Genomic DNA, 13,426 nt, shown 5'->3' on the forward strand with positions numbered 1-13,426 from the left:
ACTTACTTGCAGTTCTCACCCTTCTAATGTCACGACTGTCACTGTCATACTGTAGATCAGGGATGTCACTCATTTGTCTTCAGTCTTCACGAGGTCCGGGGGGCTGCATTGACAATGTGTTATTTCCTCACTGTCAAAATGAGCAAAAGATAGTCCTCTATCCATTGTTTTTGGAATTTTAATTTGGGTGATTAATAGTGAGTTGGACACAGTCCAGAAACTGTATAAATGTAGGTCCATTATCATTACTACACTGTTTTGATTTGGTTTTAGTCATTTTAAAGTATACTGAACAAAAATATAAATGCAACATATAAAGTGTTAAAAGATCCCAGAAATGTTCCATATGCACAAAAAAGCTTATTTCTCCAAAATGTTGGGCACAAATTTGTTAAAATCCCTGTTAGTGAGCATTTCTCTTTTGCCAAAATAATCCATCCACTTGGCAGGTGTGGCATATCAAGAAGCTGATTAAACAGCATGATCATTATACAGGTGCACCTTGTGCTGGGGACAATAAAAGGCTACAAAAATGTGCAGTTTTGTTACACACCACAGATGTCTCAAGTTTTGAGGAAGCATGCAGACTGCATGAATGTCCACCAGAGCGTTTAAATGTTCATTTCTCTACCATAAGCCACCTCCAACAACATTTGGCAGTATGAACAGCTGATAAAACTGTGGGTTTGCACAACCAAACAATTTCTGCACAAACTTTCAGAAACCGTCTTAGGGAAGCTCATCTGCATGCTCGTCGTGCTCACAAGGGTCTTGACCTGACTGCAGTTCAGTTTCGTAACCGACTTCAGTGGGCAAATGCTCACCGTTGATGGCCACTGGCACACTGGTGAAGTGTGCTCTTCAYGGATAAATCTTGGTTTTAACTGTACCAGGTAGATGGCAGACATCGTGTATGGCTTTTTTGTGGGCGAGCAGTTTGCTGATGTCATCGTTGTGAACAAAGTGCCCCATGGTGGCGGTGGGGTTATGGTATGGGCAGGCATAAGCTACAGACAATGAACACAATTGCATTTTATCGGTGGCAATTTGAATGCACAGAGATACAGTGACGAGATCCTGAGGCCTATTTTTGTGCCATTCATCCTCCGCCATCACCTCATGTTTCAGCATGATTATGCACAGCCCCATGTTGCAAGGATCTGTACACAATTCCTGGAAGCTGAAAATGGCCCACTTCTTCCATGGCCTGCATACTCACCAGACATGTTACCCATTGAGCAAGTTTGGGATGCTCTGGATCGACGTGTACATCAGCGTGTTCCAGTTCCCGCCAATATCCAGCAACTTCTCACAGCCACTGAAGAGGGGGACAACATTCCACATGCCACAATCAACAGCCTGGTCAACTGTATACGAAGGAGATGTGTCACGCTGCATGAGGCAAATGGTGGTCACAACAGATACTGACTGGTTTTCTGATATACCCCCTCATTTTTTTAAAGGTATCTGTGACCAACAGATGCATATCTGTATTCCCAGTCATGTGAAATCCATAGATTAGGGCCTAATTAATTAATAAAAATTTACAAATTTCCTTATATGAACTGTAACTCAGTAAAAAAAGAAATATAAATTGTTGTCTTTATATTTTGAGTTCGTACCCCCAAACTGTTTATTTTATTTTACTCAACCCCCCGGGGGTCCACCACACATGTATCTCTATATGGCTCTGATGAGTTCTCCTCCACACTTCCTTCTACTTCCGCCTGTTGTGGGTCTTCTGCTGGTTCAGGCCCAGCTCTGTGTGGAGAAAGGCCAGCTGTCGAGCACTCTGAGTGGGGTAGAGAGAGACAGGAGTGGGCTGTCAGGTCAGCCTGAGAACAGCAATGTTTAATAGTGTAATCCTCTTACCTAACTCCATATCAACAATGCCAACATGTTTTATGACTCAACAAACTTGGTTGGCAGGTTAGTGACGCTTATTACAGTGTTTATGATTATGTAGTGTTCATAAATCTACACTAACTCATGCACTATATATGGAATAGGGTGCCACTCAGACGGTTTATGGGTCAGAGACTGATCAGGTCATATTGTCGTGGACTCTATAAAAGAAGGGATATCATGAGTGAGCCCATAGATACCTCAGTCAGAGACAGTTCAAAGTCCCCTGGGCCAAAGTGGTCTGCTCCCGGTTGAAGGTCCAGAATGACACTGGGTGTGGACTCAGATTCTGGATACAGAGATGACAACACACAAACAACAAATTAGAAAACAAATGCATTGTTCATCATGTCCAATACAAGTGGCCGATCTCTATCAACATGACCACATCAGAGGTCGTCATTGCCAGGGATGAAGGGTTCTGATCGGAATGTGCCATCAGTGGCTGCAGTCAGGCGGGGTGCAACAATATCCAGTCCCTCTAGTAGCAAAATGGTCATTTAATCAATAGTAGCGAAGATATTTTAGGCTGGGTACAACAGCAATAGGTGTTTCCCCTATAATGTAGTGAGTGTCTGGTGTGTTCTGTAGTGTTTCCTCCTGTGATCACAGCTTGATGAGAAGAGCAAAGGAAACGAGGAGCTCTAATTCTGAAAAGTCCTCAGTAATTTCTCTCTAATCTGACTGCTGCTCTCCTAGGCTCCCTCCCTCCCTCTCTCTCCCCTCCCTCCCTCTTGTCCTCCCTCCCTCTCTCCYCAATGTGCTGTGTTTCACAAGCCTCCTCCTGACCTTGCCAGAGCCCAGTGTATTGTTCCTTATCTCTCCTGCTGATACACTATCTCATAAACATGCTAATGAACCCGGCTGTGGGTGTGCGATCAGCACTTTATCAATGACAGAGGAGAGGGGTAGAGATTAGTGAGAGACCCTCTCTGCCTGTACACACAAGTGTGTGTATGTCTGTGAGTGACAGAAAATTAGACAGAGTGAATGTGTGTGTGAGCAACAGAGTGTGGTTGAGAGAAAGAGAGATATGTACAAACACAACCCACATTTATGTCTATTTATTTTCCCTTTTGCACTTGAACTATTTGCACATCGTTACAACACTGTATATAGACATATGACATTTGAAATGTCTTCATTCTTTTGGAAATTCTGTGAGTGTAATGTTTATTTATTTATTTCACATGTTTATTATCTACTTCACTTGCTTTGGCAATGTTAACATATGTTTCCCATGCCAATAAAGGCCTTATATTGAATTGATGTGAGATTATTAAGGAGCGGTAAAGAGCTAGAGTAAGTCCCTYACTGGGGGAATCAGTATGATTTGCTGACGCTGATTCACATAGAGCTGCTGTGCTACAAGGTGACCTCTGCTCTGTACTGGATATAAACTCCTACACTTTTATCAATGATCCATTACAGCAGTCTCCTGAGGAACACACACTCCTCTAGTGGGACCTGAATCTGACCACACTGCTGCTCTTCAGGAAGAACAAAACTCTGGACAATTCTGGGATAATGAGCCTTCATTGGAATGTGCTTTAGGTAGAGTAACTGTTTCATGTCTATCTACTCACCAGATACAGGGTGGCCATTGAGGTGTGTGTGAATTGCTTCCTGAAGTCTCTCCTCGTACTTGTGTACTCCGGCTACAGGCACTCTGTTGTCTTCTATGTAGGCTGTGAGCAGCATGGAGGGGTAGTGCTGTGGTATACACACATACAAAAACGCTAATTTATATTATGAAGCCTTTTTTATCTCAGCAGTTGTCACAAAGTGCTATACARGTAGCAGCCTAAAACCCAAAGAGAAAAAGCACAGAGTTTAAAAGTTGTTTGGGCAATGTTTGCATATTATTTTATGGYTTTGTGTTGTGTACAGTAAGGTTTATAAGCAAACCTGAGGTGTAATGTTATGACAGGGGCAGTAGGAGGCGATAGTGTCCCTTTGGCAGGGGTCTGACATGGGATCCCCCCATTCCCCCCTCTCCTCCAGCGTCAGGGGCAGACTGGGCTCCTGCATAGTGCCCAGCACATCAAGGAAAGGTGCCTGGAGACCGAAGAGAACACCTAACCAGTGACTTGTGAGGTTGAAGGCCTAATCCTTACTCAAGATATGTGGCCATACTGTAACTGTAACTTTTCCACTAATTATACATTGATGTCCAGTGGYGATTTTAGCATGTAAATCCACATTTMTTTTTAGATGTATGCCAGCAAAGACACTACACATTCATTGCACTATTTTTAACCTTTMTTTAACTAGGCAAGTCAGTTAAGAACAAATTCTTATTTACAATGACGGCCTACTGGGGAACAGTGGGTTAACTGCCTTGTTCAGGGGCAGAACGACAGCAGCTTGTCAGCAGCTTAACTTGTCAGCTCGGGGACTCGATCCAGCAACGTTTTGGTTACTGGCCCAACGCTCTAACCACTAGGCTACCTGCTGCCCCCCACTATAATGGCRACAAGCTGTGCCCACAAACTGTTAGGGCCTACATAAAGTTGTCCCAACAGCAGAGCTTTCTTTCCAGCACAATGGAGTGAATCCTTACCAATGCGAGAAATTGCCAAGAAACCGAAGATCTCGTACAACGCTGTGTACTACTCCCTTCACAGAACAGTGCAAACTGGCTCAAACCAGAATAGAAAGAGGAGTGGGAGGCCCCGGTGCACAACTGAGCAAGAGGACAAGTACATTAGAGTGTCTAGTTTGAGAAACAAGCGCCTCACAAGTCCTCAACTGGCAGCTTCATTAAATAGTACCCGCAAAACACCAGTCTCAACGTCAACAGTAAAGAAGCGACTCCGGGATGCTGGCCTTCTAGGCAGAGTTCCTCTGTCCAGTGTCTGTGTTCTTTTGCCCATCTTAATCTTTTCTTTTTATTGGCCTGTCTGAGATATGGCTATTTCTTTGCAACTCTGCCTAGAAGGCCAGCATTTCGGAGTCGCCTCTTCACTGTTGACGTTGAGACTGGTGTTTTGTGGGTACTATTTAAAGATCGTACTTTTTGGAGAAATGTCCTCTGGTCTGATGAAACAAAAATAGAACTGTTTGTCCATAATGACCATCGTTATGTTTGGAGGAAAAAGGGGGAGGCTTGSAAGCCGAAGAACACCATCCCAACCGTGAAGCACGGGGGTGGCAGCATCATGTTATGGGGGTGCTTTGCTGCAGGAGGGACTGGTGCACTTCACAAAATAAATGGCATCATGAGGRMGGAAAATTATGTGGATATATTGAAGCAACATCTCAAGACATCAGTCAGGAAGTTAAAGCTTGGCTCTTCCAAATGGACAATGACCCCAAGCGTACTTCCAAAGTTGTGGCAAAATGGCTTAAGGACAACAAAGTCAAGGTATTGGAGTGGCCATCACAAAGCCCTGACCTCAATCCTATAGAAAATGTGTGGGCAGAACTGAAAAAGCATGTGCAAGCAAGGAGGCCTACAAACCTGACTCAGTTACACCAGCTCTGTCACGAGTAATGGGCCAAAATTCACCCAACTTATTGTGGGAAKCTTGTGGAAGGCTACCCRAAACGTTTGACCCAAGTTAAACAATTTAAAGGCAATGCTACCAAATACTAATTGAGTGTATGTAAACTTCTGACCCACTGGGAATGTGATGAAAGAAATAAAAGCTAAATAAATCACTCTCTCTACTATTATACTGACATTTAACATTCTTTAAATAAAGTGGTGATCCTAACTTACCTAARACAGGGAATTTGTATTAGGAATAAAGGTCAAGAATTGTAAAAAAGAAAAAAAGAAAAAGAGTTTAAATGTATTTGGCTACGGTGTATGTAAACTTCCGACTACAGCTGTATATGTATATATAACATTTTATTTATTTATTTTTGCTAAAAATGTGGGKCTCAAAACCCCACCGGCTCTGCCCCACCTGCCCTGAATTACGGGTCGCCACTGTTGATGTCAGTGGGGTATTTGCTCGGAAAGTTAAGTTACACACACTTTTCACAAGTAAGGATTCAGGCCTGAGAGAGCAGAGAAAATAGGGGTGGAAATGTGTGTGTGTGTTTTTGAAGGCTGCAGGTAGGGTCTCRGTGGTTTTACCTGTAGTGTGACAGCTCGTATGAGTTGGGGGTGTAGGTTGCAGAGCGCCCCCACCAGTACGGCCCCGGCGCTGCGAGCGGTGAGGGCGGTCAGAGACGGTCTCGACACCCCCAGGTCATAGAGCCTGTGGATACAGGCAGCCAGGTCCTCCACTCCTCTCAGTTTGCCCTCCATACGACCCTGTCTATGCCAGCCCAGGCCACGCTCACCTCCACCCCTACAACCACACATGTAGTCAGAGTGGTAAAACATTCAGAAGTGCTGCAAACTCCTTTTTTTACAAGACAGATAATCATATACAGTACCAGTCAAGTTTGGACACACCTACTCATTCCAGGGTTTTTCTTCATTTGTACTATTTTCTACCTTGTAGAATAATCATGTAATCATGTAATCATGGAATCATGTAATAACCAAAAAAGTGTTAAACAAATCAAAATATATTTTAGATTTGAGATTCTTCAAAGTAGCCACCCTTTGCCTTGATGACAGCTTTGCACACTCTTGGCATTCTCTCAACCAGTTTCATGAGTCTTGAAGGAGTTCCCACATATGCTGTGCACYTGTTGGGTGCTTTTCCTTCACTCTGCGGTCCAACTCATCCCAAGCCATCTCAATTGGGTTGAGGTCGAGTGATTGTGGAGGCCGAGTCCTCTGGTGCAGCACCATCACTCTCCTTGGTCAAATACCCCTTACCTGGCCTGGAGGTATGTTTTGGGTCATTGTCGTGTTGAAAAACAAATGATAGTCCCACTAAGTGMAAACCAGATGGGAACGGCGTATTTGCTGCAGAATGCTGTGGTAGCCATGCTGGTTAAGTGTGCCTTGAACTCTAAATAAATCACTGACAGTGTCACCAGCAAAGCACCATCACACCTCCTCCTCCATGCTTCACRGTGGGAACCACACATGCGAAGATCATCCGTTCACCTACTCTGCATCTCACAAAGACAGAGGTTGGAACCAAAAATCTCAAATTTGGACTCATCAGACCAAAGGACAGATTTCCACCGGTCTAATGTCCATTGCTCGTGTTTCTTGGCCCAAGCAAATCTCTTCTTCTTATTGGTGTCCTTAGGTAGTGTTTTTTTTGCAGCAATTAGACCATGAAGGCCTGAATCCCGCAGTCTCCCCTGAACAGTTGATGTTGAGATGTGTCTGTTACTTGAATTCTGTGAGGTGCAATCTGAGGTGCAGTTAATTGCCGATTTCTGAGGCTGGTAATTCTAAAGAACTTATCCTCTGCAGCAGTAACTCTGGTACTTCCTTTCCTGTGGCGGTCCTCATGAGAGCCAGTTTTATCATAGCGCTTGATGTTTTTTTCAACTGCACATGAAGAAACTTTCAAAGTTCTTGATTGACTGACCTTCATGTCTTAAAGTAATGATGGACTGTCATTTATGTTTGCTTATTTGAGCTCTTTTTGCCATAATATGGACTTGGTCTTTTACCAAATATGGCTATCTTCTGTATACCATCCCTACCTTGTCACAACTGATTGGCTCAAGGAAAAGAAATTAAGGAAAGAAATTCCACAAATTAACTTTTAACAAGGCACACCTGTTAATTGAAATGCATTCCAGGTGACTACCTCATGAAGCTGGTTGAGAGAATGCCAAGAGTGTGCAAAGCTGTCATCAAGGCAAAGGGTGGCTACTTTGAAGAATCTCAAATCTSAAATATATTTTGATTTGTTTAACACCTTTTTTTAGTTACGACATGATTCTATATGTGTTATTTCATAGTTTGTCTTCACTATTATTCTACAATGCAGAAAATAGTCAAAATAAAGACAAACCCTTGAATGAGTAGGTGTGTCCACATTTCTGACTGGTACTATATGTTCTACAGAAAACATTACAATGAGAGCACGAACAATTAATATAGCCACCCACAACAGACTTTATCCTGTAGGAACAGTTATTCTGTGGYGCAAAGGCTTCTGGGAGTTGTAGCGCTACCTGACATGGCAGTAGGCCAGAGCCCAGCCATCCTCAAGCAGCAGTCTTCTGTCTGGGCTGAAGTCCATGTTAAGGTCCATGCCATAGGCCCCATACACATGCACCAGCAATGGAGCACCCCTCAGGTCCTCCAACTTAGGTATGTGGAAGAGAGTCAGTGGCACCATGGTACCGTCCTATAGGCCGAGAGAGAGTACAGTAATCACAATACACACACAAAATATTACATACTGTTTTCGAGAAAAAAAACTGTGCTTGTGTGCGAGGGAATGTAACGTGTGTGTGAGCTCCTAGACTATGGTGTTTCATGAGCCTCTGGTGAACCCTTACTGCAGGCTGGTAGGTCATCAGTGGATTACCAAAATACAGTCCACACCCATCATTTCGGCATTGTATTCTTGAGGCTTTCCTCTCTGAATGTGTGTGTGTACGATTCAGATCCAGTCTACCTGGCTGGGGGCCTCTAGTCGGGTGGTTTGATACTCCTGGGGGGTTCTGTGTTCCTCTGTGTCCTCCTGTAAGAGGAGCCTGTACTCCCTGGGGGAGTAGCGGTACAGGACAGGGGGGTGGACTGGAGACGACAGGAGGAACTCCAACCAGCCACTGTCTGTTAGCCCAGCCCTCTTGGTCTCTATGGCACAGGCCCACGGTGGCAGCTGAGAGATGGAGGACAGTTCTGGTTAAAGGGATACTGCTAGATTCTAGCAATTAAGTTGTGGATGTCATTTTTATGTCTCTGCGTGCAGTATGAAGGAAGTTAGAGGTCGTTTCATGGCTTTGCCGGAATCTCAGTATTCGTTTAAGGCCTAGCTTTCATGGTACAGTATACTACCAGTACACCTGGCTAGGCAGTGTAGTGTTAAACATAGTCATGGCCATCAGAATGATAATCAACTGCCTCAGCAGGAGGAGAAATAGAGTAGCCTGTTAAAGGACCACAATGGAAACAAGTCTCTTGACTTGTATCCTCTGTCTGGTGTAACATTTTATGTATTTTAAAACTGTGGAATAAMAATGATACTAATCAAATAAGAGAGATGTCTTCATATAGCTCTTTCTGTCACCTGCAGGGTGGATGTGGTTGCTGGCTGAGATAGTGGGAACACCTGGAGTGCTAGCAGGCCTAAGGGATCCCTGGTGGCCAACACACAGTGGTCCTGGAGCACCTCCATGTCCTTCACAGCTGTCCCAGGACCAGGGCTACACACTGGGACCCAGTGTTTAATGGAGGGGGATGAGAGAGGTGCCCTCAACACCTGGGACAGCATAGAGTAGAATCATAGATTATATTGATAACACATGCATTTATCACGTCATGTACACACACAAACACAGTGTGCAACTGTGCATGCTGTTTGTTTGCATGCAGATCCACTGATTTGTCCATAGAGAATATTTTTATTTCAATGTCTATGGCGTTGTCTGAGGCAGTAGGCTACCTGGTACTCTTGTCCAGGTCCAGTGTTGGCCAGGATGTACAGCTGGCCGTGGGAGTGCTCTACATGGTACAGCAGCTCAGGGAGGCGGGCCTGGACCAGGGTGGGCTCCATAAGGGGCTTGGCGCTGTCAATCAGCCACACCTCAGAGCTCCTCTTACTGCTGCAGTTAACAAGCACCAGCCTCCTGTCTCTGGAGAGACTCACCTCAACAAACACACTGTGGACAAAAGAAAACTTAAGAAAACAGAGCACATTAACACATGTTCTCTGTGTTTTAATGGCTCGTGTCCTAACATGGCCTCTTTCAAACATTACAGTACATGATGTACACACACACACACACAGGTGTGACAAAGGAGAGGTGTGTGTTAGTCTTACTCAGGCTGCTGTTCCTGGTACACCAGGGCGCTTCTGGTCCCAGTGGCAGTCAGGTCCAGACGGAACACATGGTGACACTGGAGTTTCTGCTGACTGCTGTAGAATAGGATGTCATCTGTAGCCCACTCTATACACACACACACACACACACACACATACATACGACAATCCTCACACATCTTATTTTCTGTGTAGAAGAGTCCATATTAAACACAGTGCATTTGGAAAGTATTCAGACCCCTTGACTTTTCCACATTTTGTTAAGTTACAGCCTTATTCTAAAATGGATTATTATTATTTTTTTAATCCTCAGCAATCTACATACAATAACCATAATGACAAAGCGAAAACAGGTTTTTAGAAAGGTTTGTAAATGTATTACAAATAAAAAAACAGAAATACCTTATTTACATAAGTATTCAGCCCCTTTGCTATGAGACTCGCAATTCCGCTCAGGCGCATCCTGTTTCCATTGATCATCCTTGAATTGTTTCTACAACTTGATTAGAGTCCACCAGTGGTAAATTCAATTGATTGGACATGATTTGGAAAAGCACACACCTGTCTATATAAGTTCCCACAGTTGACAGTGCATGTCAGAGCAGAAACCAAGCTATGAGGTCKAAGGAATTGTCCGTGGCACAGATCTGGGGAAGGGTACCAAAACATTTCTGCAGCTTTGAAGATCCCCAAGAACACAGTGGCCTCCATCATTCTTAAATGGAAGAAGTTTGGAACCACCAAGACTCTTCCTAGAGCTGGCCGCCTGGCCAAACTGAGCAATCGGGGGACAAGGGCCTTGGTCAGGGAGGTGACTAAGAACCCGATGGTCAGTCTGACAGAGCTCCAGAGTTCCTCTGTGGAGATGGGAGAACCTTCCAGAAGGACAATCATTTCTGCAACACTCCACCAATCAGGCCTTTATGGTAGAGTGACCAGACGGAAGCCACTCCTCATTAAAAGGCACATGACAGCCCGCTTGGAGTTTGCCAGAAGGCACCTAAAGACTCTCAGACGATGAGAAACAAGATTCTCTGGTCTGATGAAACCAAGATTGAACTCTTTGGCCTRAATGCCAAGCGTCACGTCTAGAAGAAACCTGGCACCATCCCTACGGTGAAGCATGGTGGTGGCAGCATCATGCTGTGGGGATGTTTTTCAACGGCAGGGATTGGGAGACTCCTCAGGATCAAGGCAAAGATGAACGGCGCAAAGTACAGAGAGATCCTTGATGAAAACTTACTCCAGAGCGCTCAGSACCTCAGACTGTGGCGAAGGTTCACCTTCCAACAGGACAACAACCCTAAGCACACAGCCAAGACAATGCAAAAGTGGCTTCGGGACAAGTCTCAATGTCCTTGAGTGGCCCAGCCAGAGCCCGGACTTGAACCCGATCTAACATCTCTGGAAAGACCTGAAAATAGMTGTGCCGCAAAGCTCCACATCCAACCTGACAGAGCTTGAGGATCTGCAGAGAAGAATGGGAGAAACTCCCCAAATACAGGTGTGCCAAGCTTGTAGCGTCATACCCAAGAAGACTCACGGCTGTAATTGCTGCCTAAGGTGCTTAGACAAAGTACTGAGTAAAGGGTCTGAATACTTATGTAAATGTAATATTTCACTTTGTTATTTTTAATAAATTATCAATCATTTCTAAACCTGATTTTGCTTTGTCATTATGGGGTTTTGTATGTAGATTCATGAGGRAAAAAAACGATTTAATCAATGTAAAGAATAAGACTGAAAAGTTTCCGAAGGCACAGTATAACCCTACATTGTTTATCTCCATGTTATTAACCCTCTCCCTCACCGACGCTGAAAACCTTGTCAATGGTGAGTAGAGGTTGAGGTGTGTCCAGGGTAGGTTCTCTGTCTCCTAGCTTGACCAGGACACACCTGGCCTCCTCTCTGTGGGGGGTCTTCACTGTGGCTGCCAGGGCATGCTCACTGGGGGAGAGACGCAACCTCTGGAGGCTCCAATCTCCCTTCCCCACGGAGTCCAGACACAACACCTTTTCTGGCTCTGGGTCACCTGCAGCCAGTCAGTCACAAATCCACACCGTACATTGTTTAATGTAATWTACTTCTCTTCAGCTCTGGACAGTAGTAGAAAGTGGTGTGATTAGGGAAAGGTCTGTCCAGAAAATTGTGCTTACCCTGCCTGGTGTCCATTCTATAGATGCCATCCCCCTCCATGAAGTACACGTGGTTACGCCCCTGGATCTGGAGACAGCTGTTTGTCAGTAAAATGACTACTTTATTAAACCAGTGCTAGTTGTTAAGACACCTTTGCCAAAACATCAGGCACAACTTTACCGTTGTATTGTCTGGGCATCCGGAGAACCTCTGGTATATGGCCCTTAACCTTCTCTTGAAAGACCTCTCCAGACTTCTGTATTTCTTATTATGAGAGTTGAATTCCACAGTGGAGCTGGAAGGGTCCTGAAGGACATGAACATATTAGGTGAAATGTATGCACAAATGCTCACAGTGTGACTGTCATCTGAATATATGTGCCTTTATACATTTGGATTGACCGTTTGAGAGTACATTTCCTACAACAAAAACAAGACCCCATTGCCTATCAGATTCTAAGAACAGGATCAGTTTCTCTACGATATCCACTTCATCTTTGGTTACTACAAGGCTAGCATGTTTGTCAGTAACAGATCCCTAGAAACATTCCTTAAATATTAGATGAGGACAGTAATCAGAAGTAAAGGTCTGCGATGTAACTAGCACCAATAGAGAGCGAGTTACAGCACCTTTACTATTGTGAAACGACGTGCATCCGTTAGGTAGATCAATCCTCTAGGTTTGCAGGTGAAAAGGCTCCAGACTTGATTACATTTACTTCCCCGAATCAGAGGACTGAGCCACGATTGCAGACTGGTCATGGAACACATAGTCGCTGTCACTGTAACTGACCGACCAAGCTATCATTTCATGTCAATCATTGTTTTGAAAGTGACCACCACCCCAAGTTTGAACGCATTTTTCTCAACAAAAAAAAACTGTATCAAGTATGTCTTCTTATGTCGCTTTAATAGTCCATAGTTCGTTAATGTAATTAAATGTAGTTTGATTGCCTTTGCCGTTGGGCAACCTCCAGGACACTAGCAGGAAAATTTCAAAACATTGATTTGAGCGCTGTTTGATGGCGTATAAACTAGGCAAAACTAATCAATCSCAGACGGCATACGATTTTTAACTCAGTACTGCGTTCGATGATGTTGGTAATAAATTGCTATGTCTTGCTGCCATAAGTGTACGGAAGTAGCATGCTTTCTCCAGCAGCACAGGAGTAGTTAGGGTTTTACCGGTTGATGTCACGCTACCACTGTACTACTTGTCCTATTCTGTGAACAAACAGAGCCATACTCGCTTTATTAGACCGTGTGCTTCACACTGTAAATCATTTAGAATTTTATTTATTTTTGCCCAAAACACTGAAGACAGGATGGAAGGGAAGTTGACAGGTGAACCAGAAAAATGTAAATACCACGAATCGCCGTTGCCATCCTTGCCAGAAAATAAAGAAAAAGAGCTCATTACCAACCACCAATCCAATCGAGACCCTAATTGTGGAACCGACGTAGCTCGTGCAAGATGGACTCTCCTACGACAGGTAAAACAAGCGTCACATTTCCAATGGG

The 13,426-nt window shown here is 44.2% G+C and overlaps 2 protein-coding genes across 2 annotated transcripts in view; one reads left to right on the forward strand and one right to left on the reverse strand.

Moving 5' to 3' along the window:
- Positions 1 to 12: 12 nt before the first annotated feature.
- prepl (prolyl endopeptidase like) lies at positions 13 to 12,923 on the reverse strand. Its single transcript, XM_023993565.3, has 14 exons — positions 12,536 to 12,923; positions 12,087 to 12,212; positions 11,927 to 11,993; positions 11,581 to 11,802; positions 9,771 to 9,897; positions 9,393 to 9,609; positions 9,018 to 9,209; positions 8,403 to 8,609; positions 7,954 to 8,129; positions 5,993 to 6,209; positions 3,814 to 3,963; positions 3,492 to 3,618; positions 2,106 to 2,194; positions 13 to 1,792 (listed from the first exon to the last, which is right to left on the reverse strand). Exons 1-14 carry the CDS (start codon positions 12,674 to 12,676, stop codon positions 1,718 to 1,720), a joined length of 2,133 nt encoding a protein of 710 aa, XP_023849333.1. The 5' UTR covers positions 12,677 to 12,923; the 3' UTR covers positions 13 to 1,717.
- A 109-nt stretch (positions 12,924 to 13,032) lies between these two features.
- The window catches only part of camkmt (calmodulin-lysine N-methyltransferase), a 178,649-nt gene continuing 178,255 nt past the window's right edge, over positions 13,033 to 13,426 (forward strand). Inside the window, exon 1 of the mRNA XM_070444963.1 lies at positions 13,033 to 13,398. Coding sequence (XP_070301064.1) covers positions 13,231 to 13,398 — 168 coding nt within the window. The 5' untranslated portion in view covers positions 13,033 to 13,230. The remainder of the gene's footprint in view (positions 13,399 to 13,426) is intronic.

Source organism: Salvelinus sp. IW2-2015, linkage group LG8 (assembly GCF_002910315.2).
Source record: "Salvelinus sp. IW2-2015 linkage group LG8, ASM291031v2, whole genome shotgun sequence".
Lineage (NCBI taxonomy): Eukaryota > Metazoa > Chordata > Actinopteri > Salmoniformes > Salmonidae > Salvelinus > Salvelinus sp. IW2-2015.

What these genes read in the sequence shown, in the direction of transcription:
- prepl (XM_023993565.3), bottom strand. Translation starts at nt 12,676, where the DNA reads ATGTGTTCCATGACCAGTCTGCAATCGTGGCTCAGTCCTCTGATTCGG. An exon ending in GATGCCCAGACAATACAACG is followed by an intron (nt 11,994 to 12,086) that starts GTAAAGTTGTGC and finishes AGCTGTCTCCAG; the next exon opens with ATCCAGGGGCGTAACCACGT. An exon ending in CAATGGCCACCCTGTATCTG is followed by an intron (nt 2,195 to 3,491) that starts GTGAGTAGATAG and finishes CTCTGTATCCAG; the next exon opens with AATCTGAGTCCACACCCAGT.